The sequence below is a fragment of the Coregonus lavaretus genome (assembly GCF_964263955.1).
Source record: "Coregonus lavaretus genome assembly, chromosome: 13".
NCBI lineage: Eukaryota > Metazoa > Chordata > Actinopteri > Salmoniformes > Salmonidae > Coregonus > Coregonus lavaretus.
In genome coordinates this window covers 6,513,443-6,536,244 of record NC_140000.1, presented here as the reverse complement: position 1 = coordinate 6,536,244, position 22,802 = coordinate 6,513,443, and the positions used below count along the sequence as shown (strand labels likewise).

Below are 22,802 nucleotides of genomic sequence, written 5' to 3'. Positions count from 1 at the left end.
ATTTGCATTCTCAAATCAGGATGCTTTCAGTCAAGAGAATTCTAATGAGCTGAACCCCTAACATTAGCGACTGTAATAAACCTTGTTTAAGCAGTATGGCAATTACAGAAATGAAATGACTCAAGTTTGATGCCATTTTTTTAGTTGTCATGTTGTGTCTTGTTGTCGTGTCAGCTGCGAGCTCATCATTCACAGCACTACGTCAGAGATTTATAATGTTCTGTGTTCACAGATCACGCATCCCTCCTGAGGACAGAGGAAAGTACACTTCTTAACCAGGGTAAGGACCACATCTCTCTCTAATTTTGTATGCAATAATAAATGTGAAAATACAGCAGGCTTGGGTCTGTACAATAGTGTAAAAGGCATGAGTCTCAACCTTTGGCTTTGTCCTCTCTCCTCTCTCTTTCCTCTCCCTTCTCTCTTTCCTCTCTCCTCTCTCTTTCCTCTCTCCTCTCTCTTTCCTCTCTCCTCTTTCACTGTTTTCTCCTGAATCCTCTCCTCTCTCTGTCCTCTCTCTTTCGTCTCTCCTCTCTCTTTCCTCTCCCCTCTCTTTTTCCTCTCCCCTTTCTTTTCCTCTCCCCTCTCTTTTTCCTCTCCCCTCTCTCTTTCCTCTCCCCTCTCTTTTCACTCTCCCCTCTCTTTTTCCTCTCCCCTCTCTTTTTCTTCTCCCCTCTCTTTTTCCTCTCCCCTCTCTCTTTCCTCTCCCCTCTCTCTTTCCTCTCCCCTCTCTCTTTCCTCTCCCCTCTCTTTTCCCGCTCCCCTCTCTTTTTCCTCTCCCCTCTCTCTTTCCTCTCCTCTCTCTTTTTTTTCTCCCCTCTCTTTCCTTTCTCCTCTCTCTTTCCTTTCTCCTCTTTCACTGTTTTCTCCTGAATCCTCTCCTCTCTCTCTCTCTCCTCTCTCTTTCCTCTCTCCTCTCTCTTTCCTCTCCCCTCTCTCTTTCCTCTCTCTTTCCTCTCCCCTCTCTCTTTCCTCTCTCCTCTCTCTTTCCTATCCCCCTCTCTTTTCCTTTCCCCTCTCTCTTTTTTCCCCCCCTGAATCCTCTCCCATTTCTCTCCTTTGCCCCGTTACCTCTCCCTCCTCTTCCCCAGATGCATGTTTCCTCAAACAGGACGAGGGAGGTTGTCAGAACTACACTCTGAAGTGGTACTTTGACACGACACAGAGCGAGTGCTCCCGTTTCTGGTATGGCGGCTGTGGCGGCAACGGTAACCGCTTCGAGACGCAGGAGGCTTGCGAAGGCCTCTGTCTGAGGAGACAGCGTTAAAAGGCACAACTCCACACATCTAAAACCCTGAATAGAGCTGAAGGTGTGAACATCAAAAACAGCACTGTCTGTGTAAATAACTCTAGGCCTTATCTTTAGCATTTAGTTGTTCTCCTTTTGGGTAAAAATTTATATTTTTCTATTTTATTCAAGTCTGTTCAAGCAGACCTAAGTAACGAATTTGAATCTCATGTAGTCATGAAACAAACATACATAAGGGCACTGATGCTTTTGTGAGAATGACCTTACAGCAATAAAACAACCTGTATGACCCCTTGGTGCTATTTTCCACCATCATTTCACAGATCAACAGCTACCAAACCAACTCAAGCACCACTCCGATCATAGCAAGGGTTCTTAATAATCCCACTATGAAAGGCAATGCACTGTTCACTTCTGGAGCTTGGATGTGAACCGTAGCTGTAAATTCAGGTTGTATGTCATCCGCTCAGTGTCTGTTTCCTCTAACTTGACCATTTGGTGCTAAGTGTTGAAAATAAAACTGCACAAATTCCTTAGCGGTCAGTTTATTTTTGATGCTCTTATATTTCCTTATTTCTTTTTAAAAAACTGCCTATTGGGTCTAGGGGCTTCAGCCCCAGTAAGCCCATGCATTAATCCTGCCATGAATGGATATGTGTGTTTTGTTTTGATATACAAATAAAACTTGTGACAGCTTTGAGAATGTGGACACTGTTCATGCCAAGGGTTGGTTTCCGTCCTGGTCATGGCCTGGTTTGTTAACGTTACAACTTTGAGACTATGAGAGAAGACAATAGTGCTAAATAAATACTGTAGAGTTCATAAACTCAGCAAAAAAAGGAAACGTCATCTCACTTTCAATTGCGTTTATTTTCAGCAAACTTAACATGTGTAAATATTTGTATGAGCATAACAAGACTCAACAACTGAGACATAAACTGAACAAGTCCCACAGACATGTGACTAACAGAAATTGAATAATGTGTCACATCTTCTCAGCCCAATTTAGCCGTGCATGACCCGTGGGAGTGTGTATTCTCGCTGGTGCCACACAGTCATCGAACCGAGTCTGGAAGTGTCTCACACACACACAACCATATGCAAACGTACACACACACACACACACACGTCACAAGAGTTTCCATCTCCAATTGCAATTACGACAGCGTTGTCATGTCACACAGTGTTACCAAGGCAGTTGCTCCCACGGGGCATGAGAATAGGTCCTGTCAGTCTACTGTTTGTTTGTGATACTGCGTGTTAATAATCTGAAGGGGTCTCACAGACACACATAAACTCAGCAAAAAAAGAAATGTCCTCTCACTGTCAACTGCGTTTATTTTAAGCAAACTTAACATGTGTAAATATTTGTATGAACATAACAAGATTCAACAACTGAGACATAAACTGAACAAATTGCAGACATGTGACTAACATTAAATGGAATAATGTGTCCCTGAACAAAGGGGGGGAGGGGAGGGGGGTCAAAATCAAAAGTAACAGTCAGTATCTGGTCTGGCCACCAGCTACATTATGTACTGCAGTGCATCTCCTCCTCATGGACTGCACCAGATTTGCCAGTTTTTGCTGTGAGATGTTACCCCACTCTTCCACCAAGGCACCTGCAAGTTCCAGGACATTTCTTGGGGGAATGGCCCTAGCCCTCACCCTCCGTTCCAACAGGTCCCAGATGTGCTCAATGGGATTGAGATCTGGGCTCTTCGCTGGCCATGGCAGAACACTGACATTCCTGTCTTGCAGGAAATCACGCACAGAACGAGCAGTATGGCTGGTGCCACTGTCATGCTGGAGGGTCATGTCAGGATGAGCCTGCAGGAAGGGTACCACATGAGGGAGGAGGATGTCTTCCTTGTAACGCACAGCGTTGAGATTGCCTGCAATGACAACAAGCTCAGTCCGATGACGCTGTGACACACCGCCCCAGACCATGACGGACCCTCCACCTCCAAATCGATCCCGCTCCAGAGTACAGGCCTCGGTGTAACGATCATTCCTTCGACGATAAAACGCGAATCCGACCATCACCCCTGGTGAGACAAAACCGCGACTCGTCAGTGAAGAGCACTTTTTGCCAGTCCTGTCTGGTCCAGCGACGGTGGGTTTGTGCCCATAGGCGACGTTGTTGCCGGTGATGTCTGGTGAGGACCTGCCTTACAACAGGCCTACAAGCCCTCAGTCCAGCCTCTCTCAGCCTATTGCGAACAGTCTGAGCACTGATGGAGGGATTGTGCGTTCCTGGTGTAACTCAGGCAGTTGTTGTTGCCATCCTGTACATGTCCCGCAGGTGTGATGTTCGGATGTACCGATCCTGTGCAGGTGTTGTGTTACGTGAATTATTTAACAAACTATTTCAGTGTCTCTGTGCGTCTCCCAAAAGGTTGTAAGTATTTTGGGATTTAAGTAACGGACAGAGTCCCAGTCTGCATAGTCAGAGATATTTATTCATTGAGAATTCTGCCATCACAATTTCAGAGTCCATCTTTTATACTCATACAAAAAAATCCCTCCCCTCTGTAGGCGGGCTGTAGTTTTCCACTCTAAAACTGCTCTCCTGACCATCAGTTCACACACACATATACACACATGCATACACACACACACACACACACACACACACACACACACACACACACACACACAGCCTACTCCCTGCATTACTCAGTTATTGCCGTTCTCACAATATTCTGCACCATGTTTTCATAACAGTTTCTCCCCTCCCTAAATTGGGAGGCCTCTTTATCTTAGTTTCTCAGTTGTCTGTAGACAGTTCTCCTTGTCCTTTGTTGTCTGGCCTAACTCTTACTCACATTGCTAAATAGTGGCTCAATGCCATAGCCTTTACTGGTCCTACACTCACACATTTCTAACACATTATACACAGTTTCAGGGTGTAATAATTAGTCATTAATAATTAATCTATCATGTTGTTACACGTGGTCTGCCACTGTGAGGACGATCAGCCGTCAGTCCTGTCTCCCTGTAGCGCTGTCTTAGGCGTCTCACAGTACAGCAATGTATTGCCCTGGCACATCTGCAGTCCTCATGCCTTCTTGCAGCATGCCTAAGGCACGTTCACACAGATGAACAGGGACCCTGGGCATCTTTCTTTTGGTGTTTTTCAGTAGAAAGGCCTCTTTAGTGTCCTACGTTTTCATAACCGTGACCTTAATTGCCTACCATCTGTAAGTTGTTAGTGTCTTAATGACTGTTCCACATGTGTATGTTCATTAATTGTTTATGGTTCATTGAACAAGCATGGGAAACAGTGTTTAAACCCTTTACAATGAAGATCTGTGAAGTTATTTGGATTTTTACAAATGATCTTTGAAAGCCAGGGTCCTGAAAAAGGGACGTTTCTTTTTTTGCTGAGTTTAGTAGTAGTTCATAAAGGGTTCATTCATCATACCAAACTTTATTGACACTTCTTGAACAGTTGCTTTTGAGCAGTTTAACAAATAGATATCAGGCATTGCATAATTGTGACTTTAGTGAATGTCATTACAAACAAAGTGTTAACATCTACTCATATTTTGCGACAGGATTTCTAGAAGCTTCTCTTATATTAATTAGCTTTAAAATATACTATGTACAAAAGTCTACAACAGTAGATCAAAACTCTGGGGTGAAGATGTTGAGGGCTAGTGTGTGGTTGTGTGTGTGTGTGTGTGTGTGTGTGGCAGCGAGAGTGGGAGGGCCTGAAAGCGGCAGTTTATTTCCAGACTTTGACGATGCCGTCTCTGGACGAAGTGACGATGAAGCCCTGTGTGGTCTGGAAGGTGGCGATGTCAGTGATGATGTCATGGTGGCCCACGGGGAGGGACTCGGGGCCCCTGCGCGGGGTGTCCTCTGTGGCTCCACTCTTCTGTTTGCTGTGGATCTCCTGCAGGGAATGACAGGACAGGGAATGTAGGTCAATCTCTACCGGTCTGTTGTTTCTTAGTCATACAGGTTTATAATGCTGCAAATTAATTGCTCTCCGGCGACAAAGATTCTGTATTGAACACCTCATTGTAGGACCAGGTGCTTAGAGGAATACACTGAATACACCGCCGCCGTCCTATCAGGGCATACCTGTACAACCTCGGTGCCCTCGATGATCTTGCGGCTGTAGAGGACTGAGGGACAGTGCAGCGGTTCATTGGCTCCACCTGCCACGATGTAGGACCTCTCTGGGTAGGCCAAGTCCCAGAACCTGGGAATAAACACACACACACACACAGTATAGAAAAAAGACTTAACTCACAACAAAAAAAGCAAACGTATTCCAACACACTTCTTGGCTAAGCCACATCATCAAACACAAACTTAAAATGTCATCCGGTAAACATATGTGGTCAAAACTGGGTTAAATATATCAGAAGGATGGTTAGTCCAGTCAAGAGTATAGCAACCATACCTGATTCTCATGTCGGAGCCGGCTGTGAGGAGGAGGGGGTTCCCGTCTGCAGGGCTGCAGTAGATCCCATGGACACTGTGGGGGGACGGCTGCATCTCTGAGAGAGGGGGAGCAGAGCTGGCCCACAGCGTGAACTTCCTGTCCCCAGTCTCCATGTCCCACATGGATACCTCATTGTTGCCCTGGACTGCTACAAAACAGCAACAAAATACACAAATAATAGTTTGAATTTCCCCTCAAAGAAAGACCCCAAAAAGTTGAGTTTTGTTAATAAAGATAAAAAATATGATGACATCGAGTCTCACCAGCGATGACGGAGGATTGGTAGAGCGGGTGCATGAGCAGCCGTCTGATTCGTGCTCGGGCAGGGTGGGAGTGGTTTGAGATGGGGAGCTGGAACCGCATGTCCCAGCATGCCATAGTGCCGCTGCTTGTACCTGTGTGTGGAATAATCAGAATAGGATTCAGTTGACTCCTGATAAATGCATGTCAGATAAGTCACAACTCTGTTTAAGTACAATACGGTTTTCAGACTAAATTCATTTACATTTTTCATACACACGACATGCACCACACACGACCCACATCCACCCACGTGCTCACACCAACACCCACGTACCTAGGCAGAGCCAGCACTGGTGCATGTCCACGGTGAAGGAGGTGATAAGGCCCAGTCGGAGGTCGTGGCGGAGGGTCCAGGCGTTGGAGTTGGAGCGCAGGTCCCAGCCCACCAGGGAGCCGTTCACCGTGGCGTAGGCCAGCACAGACTGGGCTCCAGAATTAAAATGGTGGACGTCCACCACGCAGCCGTCATCCTTCTGGTCCAGGAACCTGAGAGGACAGTCGATATAACAGTTACTGTGTAGTTATAACTAACTAATTATTACACTGTGGCATCTAAATGATACGGCATGATCATGATAACTACATGATACTGCAAGTCCATTGGTGGTGGATGAGGTGAGTTTTCCCCCTTACTATGTAAAGCGCTTGGAGTACCTCAGTTCGTAGAAAAGCGCTATATAATGCCAATAAATAATAATAATAATTATATAAACTACAGTAAATAAAACCATCTTTATGCATCATAAACACCTGATGGGTAGTACATACCTGGTCTGAAAGGGGTTAACCTTGGGTGATTTGGGAGGCTTGTTGGCCTCAATGGCCAGGAGCTGGATGGAACCGTTGTCTGAGGCAGCAGCCAGGTAGTGTGACCCCTGACAGAAGGTCAACGTCTTCACGTGGCCCCCGATGCGAGAGTACGTCAGCACTGACCTATAAAACAGCATCAAAACATTCACACAGGTTGGATTGAGGCCTGTTGTTCATTACTTTTTCCATCAACGTTTTGGTCATTTATAGCAGATGCTCTTATCCAGAGCGACGCTCTTATCCAGAGCGAAGCTCTTATCCAGAGTGCATTCCAAGGAAATCTAAGATGGTCAACACCGGTAGAGCACATCTGTGAAAAGGCGAGCTGATGTCTGTTCCTCCTCCGACGCCTTAAACACCTACATATACAGTACCTTGAGAAAGTATTCACACCCCTTGACTTTTTCCACATTTTGTTGTGATACAGCCTGAATTTAAAATGTATTAAATTAAGATTTTGTGTCACTGTCCAACACACAATACCCCATAATGTCAAAGTGGAATTCTGTTTTTAGAATTTTGTTTTAATTAATTCAAAATGAAAAGCTGAAATGTCTTGAGTCTTGAGTGCTGAGGAATATTTCTGTCTGTAATACAGCCCTTTTGTGGGGAAAAACGAATTCCGATTGGCTGGGCCTGGCTCCCTAGTGGGTGGGCCTATGCCCTCCCAGGCCCACTCATGGCTGCGCCCCTGCCCAGTCATGTGAAATCCATAGATTAGGGCCTAATGAATGTACAGTGGGGAAAAAAAGTATTTAGTCAGCCACCAATTGTGCAAGTTCTCCCACTTAAAAAGATGAGAGAGGCCTGTAATTTTCATCATAGGTACACGTCAACTATGACAGACAAAATGAGAAAAAAAATCCAGAAATCACATTAAAGGATTTTTAATGAATTTATTTGCAAATGTTGGTGGAAAATAAGTATTTGGTCAATAACAAAAGTTTCTCAATACTTATATACCCTTTGTTGGCAATGACACAGGTCAAACGTTTTCTGTAAGTCTTCACAAGGTTTTCACACACTGTTGCTGGTATTTTGGCCCATTCCTCCATGCAGATCTCCTCTAGAGCAGTGATGTTTTGGGGCTGTCGCTGGGCAACACAGACTTTCAACTACCTCCAAAGATTTTCTATGGGGTTGAGATCTGGAGACTGGCTAGGCCACTCCAGGACCTTGAAATGCTTTTTACGAAGCCACTCCTTCGTTGCCCGGGCGGTGTGTTTGGGATCATTGTCATGCTGAAAGACCCAGCCACGTTTCATCTTCAATGCCCTTGCTGATGGAAGGAGGTTTTCACTCAAAATCTCACGATACATGGCCCCATTCATTCTTTCCTTTACACGGATCAGTCGTCCTGGTCCCTTTGCAGAAAAACAGCCCCAAAGCATGATGTTTCCACCCCCATGCTTCACAGTAGGTATGGTGTTCTTTGGATGCAACTCAGCATTCTTTGTCCTCCAAACACGACGAGTTGAGTTTTTACCAAAAAGTTATATTTTGGTTTCATCTGACCATATGACATTCTCCCAATCCTCTTCTGGATCATCCAAATGCACTCTAGCAAACTTCAGACGGGCCTGGACATGTACTGGCTTAAGCAGGGGGACACGTCTGGCACTGCAGGATTTGAGTCCCTGGCGGCGTAGTGTGTTACTGATGGTAGGCTTTGTTACTTTGGTCCCAGCTCTCTGCAGGTCATTCACTAGGTCCCCCCGTGTGGTTCTGGGATTTTTGCTCACCGTTCTTGTGATCATTTTGACCCCACGGGGTGAGATCTTGCGTGGAGCCCCAGATCGAGGGAGATTATCAGTGGTCTTGTATGTCTTCCATTTCCTAATAATTGCTCCCACAGTTGATTTCTTCAAACCAAGCTGCTTACCTATTGCAGATTCAATCTTCCCAGCCTGGTGCAGGTCTACAGTTGTGTTTCTGGTGTCCTTTGACAGCTCTTTGGTCTTGGCCATAGTGGAGTTTGGAGTGTGACTGTTTGAGGTTGTGGACAGGTGTCTTTTATACTGATAACAAGTTCAAACAGGTGCCATTAATACAGGTAACGAGTGGAGGATAGAGGAGCCTCTTAAAGAAGAAGTTACAGGTCTGTGAGAACCAGAAATCTTGCTTGTTTGTAGGTGACCAAATACTTATTATCCACCATAATTTGCAAATAAATTAATTACACATCCTACAATGTGATTTTCTGGAAAAAAAAATCTCAATTTGTCTTTCATAGTTGACGTGTACCTATGATGAAAATTACAGGCCTCTCTCATCTTTTTAAGTGGGAGAACTTGCACAATTGGTGGCTGACTAAATACTTTTTTTCCCCACTGTATTTCAATTGACTGATTCCCTTCTATGAACGGTAACTCAGTAAAATCTTTGAAATTGTTGCATGTTGTGTTTATATTTTTGTTAAATATAAATGAGATATTTCTGTATTTCATTTTCAATAAATTGGCAAAAATCTCAAAAAAACGTGTTTTGACTTCGTCATTATGGGGTATTGTGTGGAGCCGAAATATTGTTAATACATTTTGAATTCAGGCTGTAACACAACAAAATGTGGTCAAAGTCAAGGGGTATGAATACTTTCTGAAGGCACTGTACCTAAAGAGGACCTGGTAACGGTATTCACCACCTATATCCTGGTAACGGTATTCACCACCTATATCCTGCTAAGGGTATTCACCTCCTATATCCTGCTAAGGGTATTCACCTCCTATATCCTGCTAAGGGTATTCACCTCCTATATCCTGCTAAGGGTATTCACCTCCTATATCCTGCTAAGGATATTCACCTCCTATATCCTGCTAAGGATATTCACCTCCTATATCCTGGTAACGGTATTCACCTCCTATATCCTGGTAACGGTATTCACCTCCTATATCCTGGTAACGGTATTCACCTCCTATATCCTGGTAACGGTATTCACCTCCTATATCCTGGTAACGGTATTCACCACCTATATCCTGGTAACGGTATCCACCTCCTATATCCTGGTAACGGTATTCACCTCCTATATCCTGGTAACGGTATTCACCTCCTATATCCTGGTAACGCTATTCACCTCCTATATCCTGGTAACGCTATTCACCTCCTATATCCTGGTAACGCTATTCACCTCCTATATCCTGGTAACGCTATTCACCTCCTATATCCTGGTAACGGTATTCACCTCCTATATCCTGGTAACGGTATTCACCTCCTATATCCTGGTAACGGTATTCACCTCCTATATCCTGGTAACGGTATTCACCTCCTATATCCTGGTAACGGTATTCACCTCCTATATCCTGGTAACGGTATTCACCTCCTATATCCTGGTAACGGTATTCACCTCCTATATCCTGGTAACGGTATTCACCTCCTATATCCTGGTAACGGTATTCACCTCCTATATCCTGGTAACGGTATCCACCTCCTATATCCTGGTAACGGTATTCACCTCCTATATCCTGGTAACGGTATCCACCTCCTATATCCTGGTAACGGTATTCACCACCTACTCAGCTAAACTAGGGTGTGTCCCTATTAAGCCCACCACAATCTAAGTTTAGACATTTCTAACATATACTGCCCTCATTTTCTATACAAACAGTGGAGATAACATGAAAGATGAATCTCTCATGTGAAGTTTTACTTAAAAATATATATATATATATATAATACATACAAATTTTTATAAATGATGTGCAAAGTCCGGACTGGGCTTAATGGGTATTGAGTGTACCCTTTAAGCCATGGGTGTTCCAAATTAGCCCACCTCTAAAATAATACATTTTAATTCATTTCCAAAATATTCAAAACTTCCAAACAGACATTTCTTATGTAAAATTAGATTATATTAATCTCCCATAAAGTTATTAAAATAAACTGATCAGCAATGGATGTAGCACCCATAACAGATGGAATCACCTGGATGAATGAAAAAACGGAATCACCTGGATGAATGAAAGACAACAAAATGACAATGCTCCCACCCGAAAGTGCAGAAGTAGTCGTCCAATAGTAATCTTCTTGTCCCTCATTTGTTAGCATTTTTGTCCACCACTTGCAGGTCTTCTACCCCTGATACCCCTCAACCCTGGTCTTATTCTATTCTCTCTGCATCAATGACTTCCTGTCCACTCCAAACGTATTGGAGAGAGTACAGAGGTTTCTAATTGTTCCTAATTGTTTCTCATCTTGGTAAAGGCACCATGGCTAGATACACAATATGCATAACTGTAGTTTGTGTGTTTTAATCAACTTAAATCTTAAATATATTTATGCTCATGTTCATTGAATATTAGGGATATCAACACCCTATCCCCATGTGTATCAATGCAAACCGGGGTTAATAGGAGCATACCGGGCTTAATTGGAACAGTGGTTTATGGTGAAAGACAAAATAGCAAAGTCTACTCATCAAATATTTGGAGACCAATGGTTTTGGGTATAAATATACACTATAGACTACAATATTATGCAAAGTTAGTATTGATTATATTGAACAATATATATTTTTAGTAATTTACATTCTGTATAGAGAGAGTGCTTTTTGTGCTACTGTACCCTTTAAGCCCACCTGAGATAAATGTAACATTTGCATCTATGTATAACAACGCTAGGTTAATGTAACAGTAAAATAAGATAAAATTGATTTAAAAATATAAGCTTTGAATGCCTGAAATCTATTATCTTGTTGTAGTTCACCAAATGATGTTGCTACTGTTTGACTGTGAAATGCAGGCATGACTGCTAGCATAAAAATAAAAAAAACATTTTAAAAAATGGCAAAAAATAGTAATGAATGCTCATGAAATATGCTATCATGTGCATATATCAGCACATGAATCTCTTAAGTGATCATACTTTATGTAAAATGATGTGAGAGGTACTAAAAATATCTGGGAAATGTGTATATCTGGGGCTAGCCTCAACACCAAAGTTCTTTTGCAGCTTGAAATTGTCCACTAGCGGGAACTTACACATAACGGTCAACAAAACATCTGATTGGCTTAGAATAAAAAGTTATGGATATAACAACCAGATTAATTAGTTGAAACATTAAACAATCTAAAGATGGAAGTGGGCTTAATGGGTACACTTACACAACACCTACTCAGATGAATGCACCAATCTGGACCTACCATCACTACACACACCAATCTGGACCTACCATCACTACACACACCAGTCTGGACCTACCATCACTACACACACCAGTCTGGACCTACCATCACCACACACCAATCTGGACCTACCATCACTACACACACCAATCTGGACCTACCATCACTACACACACCAGTCTGGACCTACCATCACTACACACACCAGTCTGGACCTACCATCACTACACACACCAATCTGGACCTACCATCACTACACACACCAATCTGGACCTACCATCACTACACACACCAGTCTGGACCTACCATCACTACACACACCAGTCTGGACCTACCATCACTACACACACCAATCTGGACCTACCATCACTTTACACACCAATCTGGACCTACCATCACTTTACACACCAATCTGGACCTACCATCACTACACACACCAGTCTGGACCTACCATCACTACACACACCAGTCTGGACCTACCATCACTACACACACCAGTCTGGACCTACCATCACTACACACACCAATCTGGACCTACCATCACTTTACACACCAATCTGGACCTACCATCACTTTACACACCAATCTGGACCTACCATCACTACACACACCAGTCTGGACCTACCATCACTACACACACCAGTCTGGACCTACCATCACTACACACACCAGTCTGGACCTACCATCACTACACACACCAGTCTGGACCTACCATCACCACACACCAATCTGGACCTACCATCACTACACACACCAGTCTGGACCTACCATCACTACACACACCAGTCTGGACCTACCATCACTACACACACCAATCTGGACCTACCATCACTACACACACCAGTCTGGACCTACCATCACTACACACACCAATCTGGACCTACCATCACTTTACACACCAATCTGGACCAACCATCACTTTACACACCAATCTGGACCTACCATCTACACACACCAATCTGGACCTACCATCACTTTACACACCAATCTGGACCTACCATCACTTTACACACCAATCTGGACCTACCATCACTCTACACATGCTGAGAAAGTCTTGAGATCCTTTGTAAGATCACTTCTAAAATACGATCCCTTCTGCCATATGCTCCCACCCCAATGATGGTCTAAGTCTACACCAGAACCACTCCTTAAAGCTGAGATCTGCATAAGGTGAAACAGAGCCACTGGTGGCCGCAGGCGCATTTGTTATTGTTTTTGAAATGTGGCAAAGGAGCATCCTGCATCGTGGTAAACAAAAATCTTAGTTCATAATCTGCTGTTCTATCGCGCGTTCAATGACATTCAATGATCTCCGAGGGGGAAAAAACGATGTTTGTTGTTTGAAGTAACGTCTTTGTTGTTGTAATATCGCGAACGGACGTGTCAGTTTCACCGCTACGGATTCCAGCTTTAGCTAAACTGGAGCTCATCCACTGCAGGACTGAGCGTTTCGGTTGCAGCGCCATCCCAACCATGCTTCACCTGCTGAACATCATTTTTTTGCACTCACAATTCAGCATGTTGCTGCCACTTGTACTGTTGAAAAAACATTCTCTCTTCTCTCTCTCATTCAACTAAAAATAGGGGAGGCAACCACAACTACTTGGTTAACTGGTTGGTTGTTGGTTACTACAGTGAGGGAAAAGGGTATTTGGTCCCCTGCTGATTTTGTATGTTTGCCCACTGACAAAGACATGATCAGTCTATAATTTTAATGGTAGGTTTATTTGAACAGTGAGAGACAGAATAACAACAACAAAAATCCAGAAAAATGCATGTCAAAAATGTTATAAATTGATTTTCATTTTAATGAGGGAAATAAGTATTTGACCCCTCTGCAAAACATGACTTAGTACGGTACTTGGTGGCAAAACCCTTGTTGGCAATCATAGAGGTCAGACGTTTCTTGTAGTTGGCCACCAGGTTTGCACACATCTCAGGAGGGATTTTGTCCCACTCCTCTTTGTAGATCTTCTCCAAGTCATTAAGGTTTCGAGGCTGACGTTTGGCAACTCGACCCTTCAGCTCCCTCCACAGATTTTCTATGGAATTAAGGTCTGGAGACTGGCTAGGCCACTCCAGGACCTTAATGTGCTTCTTCTTGAGCCACTCCTTTGTTGCCTTGGCTGTGTGTTTTGGGTCATTGTCATGCTGGAATACCCATCCACAACCCATTTTCAATGCCCTGGCTGAGGGAAGGAGGTTCTCACCCAAGATTTGACAGTACATGGCCCCGTCCCTTTGATGCGGTGAAGTTGTCCTGTCCCCTTAGCAGAAAAACACCCCCAAAGCATAATGTTTCCACCTCCATGTTTGACAGTGGGGATGGTGTTCTTGGGGTCATAGGCAGCATTCCTCCTCCTCCAAACAGGGCGAGTTGAGTTGATGCCAAAGAGTTCCATTTTGGTCTCATCTGACCACAACACTTTCACCCAGTTCTCCTCTGAATCATTCAGATGTTCATTGGCAAACTTCAGATGGGCATGTATATGTGCTTTCTTGAGCATGGGGACCTTGCGGGCGCTGCAGGATTTCAGTCCTTCATGGCGTAGTATGTTACCAATTGTTTTCTTGGTGACTATGGTCCCAGCTACCTTGAGATCATTGACAAGATCCTCCCATGTAGTTCTGGGCTGATTCCTCACCGTTCTCATGATCATTGTAACTCCACGAGGTGAGATCTTGCATGGAGCCCCAGGTGTTTCTTCCATTTGCGAATAATCGCACCAACTGTTGTCACCTTCTCGCAAAGCTGCTTGGCGATGGTCTTGTAGCCCATTCCAGCCTTGTGTAGGTCTACAATCTTGTCCCTGACATCCTTGGAGAGCTCTTTGGTCTTGGCCATGGTGGAGAGTTTGGAATCTGATTGATTGATCGCTTCTGTGGACAGGTGTCTTTTATACAGGTAACAAACTGAGATTAGGAGCACTCCCTTTAAGAGTGTGCTCCTAATCTCAGCTCGTTACCTGTATAAAAGACACCTGGGAGCCAGAAATCTGTCTGATTGAGAGGTGGTCAAATACTTATTTCCCTCATTAAAATGCAAATCAATTTATAACATTTTTGACATGCGTTATTCTGGATTTTTTTGTTGTTATTCTGTCTCTCACTGTTGAAATAAACCTACCATTAAAATTATAGAGTGATCATTTCTTTGTCAGTGGGCAAATGTACAAAATCAGCAGGGGATCAAATACTTTTTCCCCTCACTGTACTTGGTTAACTGGTTGGTTGTTGGTTACTACTTGGTTAACTGGTTGGTTATTGGTTACTACTTGGTTAGCATACCTGGTGGTGGTGGTTTTTCCCTCCATCTTCTGGCTGTCCCAGACCTTGACGGTGCCGTCGTTGGAGGCCGTGGCGAAGATGGAGTGCTCGTCTGACACACGGATACGGTTGACAGCAGACTTGTGCTCATGGAGGTGGGCCACTAGAAGACCCTTAGGGTGCCACCCTGCAGAACAAAACAACAACACAATGTGGACGGGCCCTGACTAACCCTACTGCTTGTTGACATTTCTGCTGTGCTTAATCCAAATTGGCAAGAAACACACCCCTAGTGGTATATTCAATAATACAATGAGCAAAGAATAATCACTTGTGGAGTGATTATGGCCTAGCCTATGTTGTGTCAGTGGCACTACTTTACCTGGCGGAGGCGGACGGCTCTCCCATTCAGCGCTCTCCATCATCTGCTTGGCCATGCGCTCTGCGCTGCACTGCTCCCTCTTCTGCTGCACCAGATGTTGAAGTTCCGCCTTGCACGTGTTGAGACGACGCTGGTAGGTGGAGACTGCACCTGCAGACTGCCCCACAGGGACACCAGGGGAGGCTGTGCTCTTCCTGGTCTGAGTCCCCGCCCCTTCAGGCACCTGGTGGAGTACACAGAGATAGAAGATAGACTACCAGACTGGACCAGGCTATTAAATCAATCACTTAGTATATCTATCAATCAACCCTCGCTTCCCCCCCCCCCATTCCTAACAGACATCATAGGTTAACCCGTTATGTACCGTCGGGGGCTGTGGTGCTGTAGCCGCTGGCTCCTGAGAGCCAAACATGCTCTTCCACTCTTCATTCATGTTTGAGTCCTGTTTGGTGTGTTTCCGTGCTGAAGCGAGAGAGAAAAAAACCAAGAAAAAGCTAAGAAACACTAGTTAAGAAGCATTCAGCACTGGAGGTCAAAAGCTTGGGGACCGTTGGATTGAATAGTCATTAAGTTGAAGGGGCCTACCTATTTTCAGCTATTCCAATAAGCCATGGAGAAGGCACTACGGTTTCTAACATCTAATGAAAATACTAATGGGAGATGGCAGGCGTTAAAGGAGTTGAAGGCCAATGCAGATACAACAGGTTTTAAGACCACCAGACTACACAAAGCAGTTGGAGCTGGGAGATATGCTAATAACAGGACATGTTAGGGTGAGTAGTTAAATTAGTCACCAGCAGCAGTCCAACACTCCAAAAGGACAGTTCCATGCGATTGAAACATACCAGCTGCAACACACAGTCACTCTTAGCCCACGGTAAGTTGTGTCAGACAAGCTACTAACAGTGTCTATGAAAAAACACTCCAAAACGCCAAAAGATGTTAGATGTTAATATACCTGTTATCCCTATGGCGTAGATACACAACACAATCTTTCAGTATGTGCTTGAATAAATACTTTCTATTCAATACCATGGAATCTAATATCTAGACCCATATGGGATTTAACTGGTATAGTGATACTTAAGCAGACTAAGGGCCTTAGATCCATTGTTTACACTACTGCCAGAGAGCACACATGTCTTTTTAACAAATATTGATGCCCCTAAGGGGAGTCTGCCTGGTATGTTAACAGAACTCAAGGCCAGTCTGACATTTTATTTGACTACAGGGAAAAGGAGATGTGTATGTGCTGAACACTAACATGTACTGCTCTGTCGTGTGTAGACAGCTAGAGAGGTCATGAGAAAATGTGAAAACTATGCTTCTCCTGACGCAGTTTAACCCATCAAATGAATTAAATGTAATGAGGCGATGTGGGTAATCTGGGGGAAATTATGTCTGGATGGGATTATTTGTTATGCACATCATTACAGGATAAACTACACCAGCAATATACCAGATGCTGTGGCGATGAAGTCTGCAAACAGATAAACGACAAGTAATTGACATCAAACATGGTGAGAATATATCAACTATAATATCAACCTATCCAATCCTTTCAGTGTCTATACACACAAGTGTCTTAAGGCTAAGGGTCAATTTGGCTGTGTTTACACAGGCAGCCCATTTCCAATAATTTAATCATTAATTCGTCTTTTGACCAATCAGATTAGCACTTTTGACAAAAATTGCCCAAAAGATCAGAATTGGGCTGTCTGTGTAAATGCAGCCTTTGGGTTTGTGTCACCCTCTCTGCTATTACAGGGGTGTACTTTGACCAGCAGGTGGCAGTGGCGTCCCTACCTCGCTTGTCCTCGACCTCCTGTTTGGGTTTGACCAGGTCCACCTGACGTCCCATGATGCCCAGCGTGGCCAGGTCAATGACCCCACTCTGGACCGCCTCCCCCAGGTGGCTCTGGTCTCCCATGTTGGCCTTGGCCTTGTTGGACTTGAGCATGAAGTCCTTCAGTGCTAGCAGCTTGTCCTCTTCAGCCTCTGTCATCCCCTAGAATAAACAATTATCATCATCATCATCATCATCATCATCATCGTCGATCATCATCATAACAATAACGGTCAAAAGTTGTGCATTATATGGGGAACATACATTTCCCATCCATGTCACATTGAGACACATCACCCCCGCCCTCTGACCTGCGAGAGCAGTTTCTTAAGCAGCTGGGCGATGGCGGGGTCCTCCGGAATGGGGCATTCTGGGAGTGAGCCCCTGCGCTTCTTCTGCCGCAGAAGCAGGTGGCGGAAGAGGCTGCCGATGTCTTTGGAGCGCAGGGAGTAGTCGAAGATGGAGCGGCTCACTGGCTCCTTCAGCACACTCAGCAGCACTATCTCTTTATCGATCTGAGAGGAAACAGCCTCATTTAACACAGCATAGCACAGTACAGCACACCATAACATAGCACAGTATAACATAATTTAATACGAGTCTGGGAGATTCTTTCAATGTGTTACACACGAAGGTGGTAAGTGAGCGTGTGTGGAAGTCCTACCTGTATGATGGGCTGGGTGATGAAGGGGTTGAGGTGAGGCATCAGTTTGCAGTAGACGTCTGCTATGTTGAGGTGCTGGGCCACCACAGTGATGAAGCCCACCGCCCCGTAGCGGATCCACAGGTTGGGGTGGCACAGGAATGGGGCTTTTCAAAATAAGGGGGGAAAAGTTCATCACAAAAAGTGCCTTTTTTACATGGCCAAATAGTAATAACACTCTCCTTCCACTGCCGTCTCTAAACCCCTCTCTACCCTCTCTCACCGATGTCACTGACAAACTCGTAGATGTGTGGTTTCTGCAGCAGGCCCAGCTGGCACATGCAGGTGAGAGCGTTGAGGGCCTTGTAGATGACAAACTCCTCCGCATCACTCAGACCCTGCTGCAGGAGGGGCTTCAGGATGGACGAGCTCTGCCAGCCCACGTACGCCGCCACACCTGGAGGAATTGGAGAGAGAGGGAGAGATGGAAAGAGAGGGAGAGATGGAAAGAGAGGGAGAGAGAGAGATGGAAAGAGAGGGAGAGAGAGAGAGAGAGATGGAAAGAGAGGGAGAGAGAGAGATGGAAAGAGGGAGAGAGCGATGTAAAGAGAGGGAGAGAGAGAGAGAGATGGAAAGAGGGAGAGAGATGTAAAGAGAGGGAGAGAGATGTAAAGAGAGGGAGAGAGAGAGGGAGAGATGTAAAGAGAGGGAGAGAGAGAGGGGGATAGATGTAAAGAGAGGGAGAGAGAGAGAGGGAGAGATGTAAAAAGAGGGAGAGAGAGAGTAAAAGAGAAAAGTAAAAGACAGAGACCAAGAGGGAGGGGGGAGGCAGAAGAGAGCGCAAAGAGAAAGACAGGGGTCAATGGAGAGAAAATACATTCTATGTCTGTATCAATGAGACTTCCTGCATGTACACATCCAGCTTTGTCCATTAGCGTATTTGAGTGACTAAGTGTGGGCACCGTGTCTGTGGCACAGTCCTGCCCCTTACCCACGATGCTGTCGAAGAAGGCTCCCCGGAGGTGCCAGTCATTCTTGTCATTCAGGAAGGTGATCATGTGGGACAGGAGCACGTCGTTGGCCTTCTGCCGGCCGAAGAACACGCAGAGCCGCGTGATGCCGTTCTCCATCAGAGACTGCTTGACGATGTTCTCTGAGTCGCTCAGTAACGTAACCACCTTCTGCTGTACCATCTCATGCAGCGCCTGCAGCTCTGTCAGGAGGAACAGGAAGTCAGAACAGAATATAGGGAGCTCTACCTCCGAGCTGATATTTGAGAGAGAGGAGGCCTTAAAATTACCAGAGTCGTAGTTCTCGTTGGGATGAAGGGTCTCCTCTGTGTCCTCTCCGTTCAAGTCGTGCTCCATATTCAGGTTATTCTCCTGAACAAGCTCTAAAAACCGCAAAGCTGTCTCAGCCAGGTGGGCTATGTTCTCTGAGAAAAGGAGAGGGGGGAATGACTAGGCATTACAAACAACATAAACACTGTCAACCTTTGGACTATTAGGTGTGTAATCATATTTAGAGCGACCCATGGTCATTGTCAACCCAACTGACCTGCGTATGCCAGCCTGACGATGGTGGCATCGTCCTGCGCCAGGTGGGCAATGCCTGGCAGGATGTACTCGGGGTAGATGTTGACATCGTTACGGGGAACCTCCTTCACCAGTGCCAGCACCTTGGCTAGGGTGTGCACAGCCTGGGCCCTAACCCGCGGCGCCGGGTCGCTGCAGAAGTGCAGCAGGTATGGCGTGATGCGGTCCAGCAGCGTCTCCACCCTGAGGCGGCCCGCCAGATGCAGCACCAGCTCCAGAGCCGCCAGCTTGGAGTCGCAGGAACGCAGCGTCTGGAGGCAGGAGGTGATGACAGACACCAGCACCACCAGGCCCTGCTCCTCCTTGGCCGACACCACACCCGACTCCTGGTCCCCCTTCTCAGGCTTCTCCGAGGACCCGCCTGGCCCTCCCCCGCGGAGGTTATGGAGGATGTTGTCCAGGTCCTTGCGGATGACCAGCACACGCTCGTCGGCCGACTGGAAGGTCTCCTTGGCAAACTGGGCCATGTAGGGCTGCAGGAAGGTGTAGAAGATGTCTGGGAAGGCATTACCTCTCTGCTGCTTCAGGTACTCCTCCGCAGTTAGACGCTTCTCCGGCTCCCGCTGCACCATCTGGGCCACCTAGGAGGTGAAAAGAGAGTTTTGGTGGTTACCAGGAGACAGCGGTACACTTAAGAATTGGTGCTCAGGATGAATTTAGTATTTCACAAGAACGTCTTCATGTAAAAACAAAACATATTGACTATTACTAGCTCTCTGATGTAACAGTCTTCTATTTTCATGAGAACGTGCTCTGTCTGGAAGTGTCCTTTGCGATACGCCAGAAGTTGGGAGAGATCGAACAGTGGTACTCCCTCTGTGAAGAGTTCTGCGATCACACAACCTGAAAAACACATGAAATAACAGTCAGGGAAGGGGAATGTACATTAGATGATTAAACACTCAATGTTGAACCTACAACTACTAGTAAATTGGACGAGTCCATGGCATCCACCTATCTCTCTTTATTGCCCCTGAACAGAAAATATCTATATGTTTCAGCTCTGAAAGTTACCTGCTGAGAAGATATCCATGGCCTGTTTGAGCTCTCCCCTGCTCCTCTGGCTGTTGCTGGTGAGGTCCACCAGAGGGGTATTCTGGTCACTGTCTGTGGTGAACATACTCCCATCCACAAACCTCTCGGGGGCGATGTAACATGTCCTCCGTCGAGATGTGTCAAAGAAGTAATTAAAGTCAGCTGGGTTGTCCTCGGGCAGATAGGTGGGCTTGAAGCTGGCAAAGTCTGTGAGCAGCACCCAGTTCCAGCTGGTCACCATCACGTTCTCAGTCTTAATGTCACCGTGGCGCACGCCCGATTTGTGCGCCTGGTCTACGGCGGTGAGGATCTGGAAGGCTAGCCAGCGCTTCTCTACATTGTTGAGGAAGGGCCGCGTGCTGATGCGATCATACAAGTTGTCCCGGACATACTGGCGGAAGAGGATGGCTGCTTTCTCAGTGAGGGAGGCCTTCTGGAAGGGCAGGCAGTTCTGGCAGGAATGTAGTCTGATCTTTAGCTCCTCCAGCTCCTGCTTGTAGCTGGTGAGAGGTAGAGATGGGTCCTGGATGGCAAACACCTTCACCACCACCAGGCCTTCCCTGTGCTTGGCGCGTGCCACCTTGAAGAAGCGTGTGCTGCCCAGGCTCTTGTCATACTCGTGATCATGGATATCAGAGAAGTAGCTGTCGACAGATAGAATCTGGGCGGGAGCGATCCCTGCCAGCTGATTCCCCATGGTTCTGATACACTCTGACCCGGGTCCTGGTTTGACATAGACATGAATAGTCAAATGTTTGCCAAAATAAGAAAAACAAAAATAGATTCAAGGATTGTAACAGTTCGCGGATGGCTATCAGATCAGCCAATACAACCTAAAGTAATTTCCCACCTATTGCATAATTAAGCAATAATGCCCGATGGGGTGTGGTATATGGGCAATATACCATGGCTAAGGGCTGTTCTTAAGCGCGACACAATGCGGAGTGCTTGGATACAGCCCTTAGCCGTGGTATATTGGCCATATACCACAAACCCCCGAGGTGCCTTATTGCTATTATAAACTGGTTACAAACGTAATTAGTGCAGCACAAATAAATGTTTTGTCATACCCGTGGTATACGGTCTCACAGCTTTCATTGTGAAAAGGCTAAATGTCATGGTATAAGGTCTCACATACACACGGCTGAATGCTGTTTTAGCCAATCAGCATCCAGTATCCAAACTACCCGGTTTATAATTAAGCAATAAACCTAGCCGGGAAACCCTCCCCATACAATAAAGCCATGTATGACAAATCATGTACTAAATAAAGCTTTCTGAAGCAGCGAGGATTTGCTACACAATTGCAGAGAGCAATCACAGAGGTGGGCTATCAACAACGGTATGTCTAAATGTAAATAACATAGCTAGGTAAACACTAACTGTGCCTACAGTACTGGATACAAATTGTTATCTATTTAGCTGCTTTCAAACTCGTTTAGTGCTACTTACTCTGCCATGAAAATGGGGTCATATGCATTGCTTCATCATGTGAGGACGGTACACTGTGATGATGACAGTGCAATAACTTACCATTGTTACGCGCATGAATGTCAGTTTACTAAACAAAGAAAAACAATACATAACAACCGAAAAGTACATGCAGTTTGATATACTTACAATACAAATCGAACACAAAATGCACGTGACGTTGATGAAATTACAGTGGGGTATTGTTTACCAGATGGTTGAGATGCGGCGTAGTACTGTTCGGCTTCGTAGCTAGTTAGCATCTAGCTAGCTAACGCAATCGGTTCTAATATGTCATTCCCATGCATTTTGCTAAGACGACTCCATTTGAGAAAAATATAAATTTTGCGTCGAGATGTAGCTTGTTCTGTGGGTTCAGTTGACAGCTGAAGGAAAGTAACATTTCCTGTAAAATCCAGTAAGATAAAAAAAGAAGATAATATCCCTCCGCAGAATGCACAGACACATAAACAAACGTCACTTCCGGTTCTAGGTTTCACGTTTTTAAAACACAAAGTAGATGTGAAAGCAATATGTGAGATGCCTACATGTTTTTTTTTTTCTTTTTTCTTTCGTCTGTGAAGTTACCTGATGTCAATGAACGAGAGCAAGGGACGAGGAGAGGA

General features: G+C 45.3%; 2 protein-coding genes across 4 annotated transcripts in view; one reads left to right on the top strand and one right to left on the bottom strand.

The window, feature by feature from the left end:
* The window catches only part of LOC311140195 (collagen alpha-6(VI) chain-like), a 29,725-nt gene extending 27,944 nt beyond the window's left edge, over nucleotides 1-1,781 (top strand). Inside the window, exons 38-39 of the mRNA XM_084175140.1 lie at nucleotides 233-280; nucleotides 1,092-1,781. Coding sequence (XP_084031266.1) covers nucleotides 233-280; nucleotides 1,092-1,267 — 224 coding nt within the window. The 3' untranslated portion in view covers nucleotides 1,268-1,781. The remainder of the gene's footprint in view (nucleotides 1-232; nucleotides 281-1,091) is intronic.
* Nucleotides 1,782-4,662: 2,881 nt separating this feature from the next.
* LOC311140840 (phosphoinositide 3-kinase regulatory subunit 4-like) lies at nucleotides 4,663-22,666 on the bottom strand. Of its 3 annotated transcripts, none has more exons than XM_084176104.1 (19): nucleotides 22,327-22,666; nucleotides 20,686-21,429; nucleotides 20,381-20,514; nucleotides 19,634-20,252; nucleotides 19,377-19,511; nucleotides 19,068-19,289; nucleotides 18,360-18,533; nucleotides 18,098-18,243; nucleotides 17,745-17,948; nucleotides 17,394-17,595; nucleotides 15,952-16,049; nucleotides 15,588-15,810; nucleotides 15,227-15,392; nucleotides 6,780-6,944; nucleotides 6,286-6,497; nucleotides 5,972-6,103; nucleotides 5,667-5,856; nucleotides 5,342-5,462; nucleotides 4,663-5,150 (listed from the first exon to the last, which is right to left on the bottom strand). In XM_084176104.1, the coding sequence occupies exons 2-19, from the start codon at nucleotides 21,401-21,403 to the stop codon at nucleotides 4,980-4,982; spliced, it is 4,032 nt and encodes a 1,343-aa protein (XP_084032230.1). In that variant the 5' UTR covers nucleotides 21,404-21,429; nucleotides 22,327-22,666; the 3' UTR covers nucleotides 4,663-4,979. The 3 variants fall into 3 exon arrangements, with proteins under 3 accessions (XP_084032230.1, XP_084032228.1, XP_084032229.1); XM_084176102.1 differs by lacking the exon at nucleotides 22,327-22,666 and adding an exon at nucleotides 22,159-22,196; XM_084176103.1 differs by lacking the exon at nucleotides 22,327-22,666 and adding an exon at nucleotides 22,159-22,196 and having other exon boundaries at nucleotides 5,667-5,853.
* Nucleotides 22,667-22,802: the final 136 nt, after the last annotated feature.

Excerpts from the sequence above, each read along its gene's own strand:
- LOC311140840 (XM_084176102.1), bottom strand. The coding sequence starts at position 22,186 with ATGCATATGACCCCATTTTCATGGCAGA. Across the intron at positions 15,393-15,587 it reads GAGCCGTCCGCCTCCGCCAG|GGTGGCACCCTAAGGGTCTT; the intron begins GTAAAGTAGTGC and ends TTTGTTCTGCAG. Across the intron at positions 6,498-6,779 it reads GTTAACCCCTTTCAGACCAG|GTTCCTGGACCAGAAGGATG; the intron begins GTATGTACTACC and ends CTGTCCTCTCAG.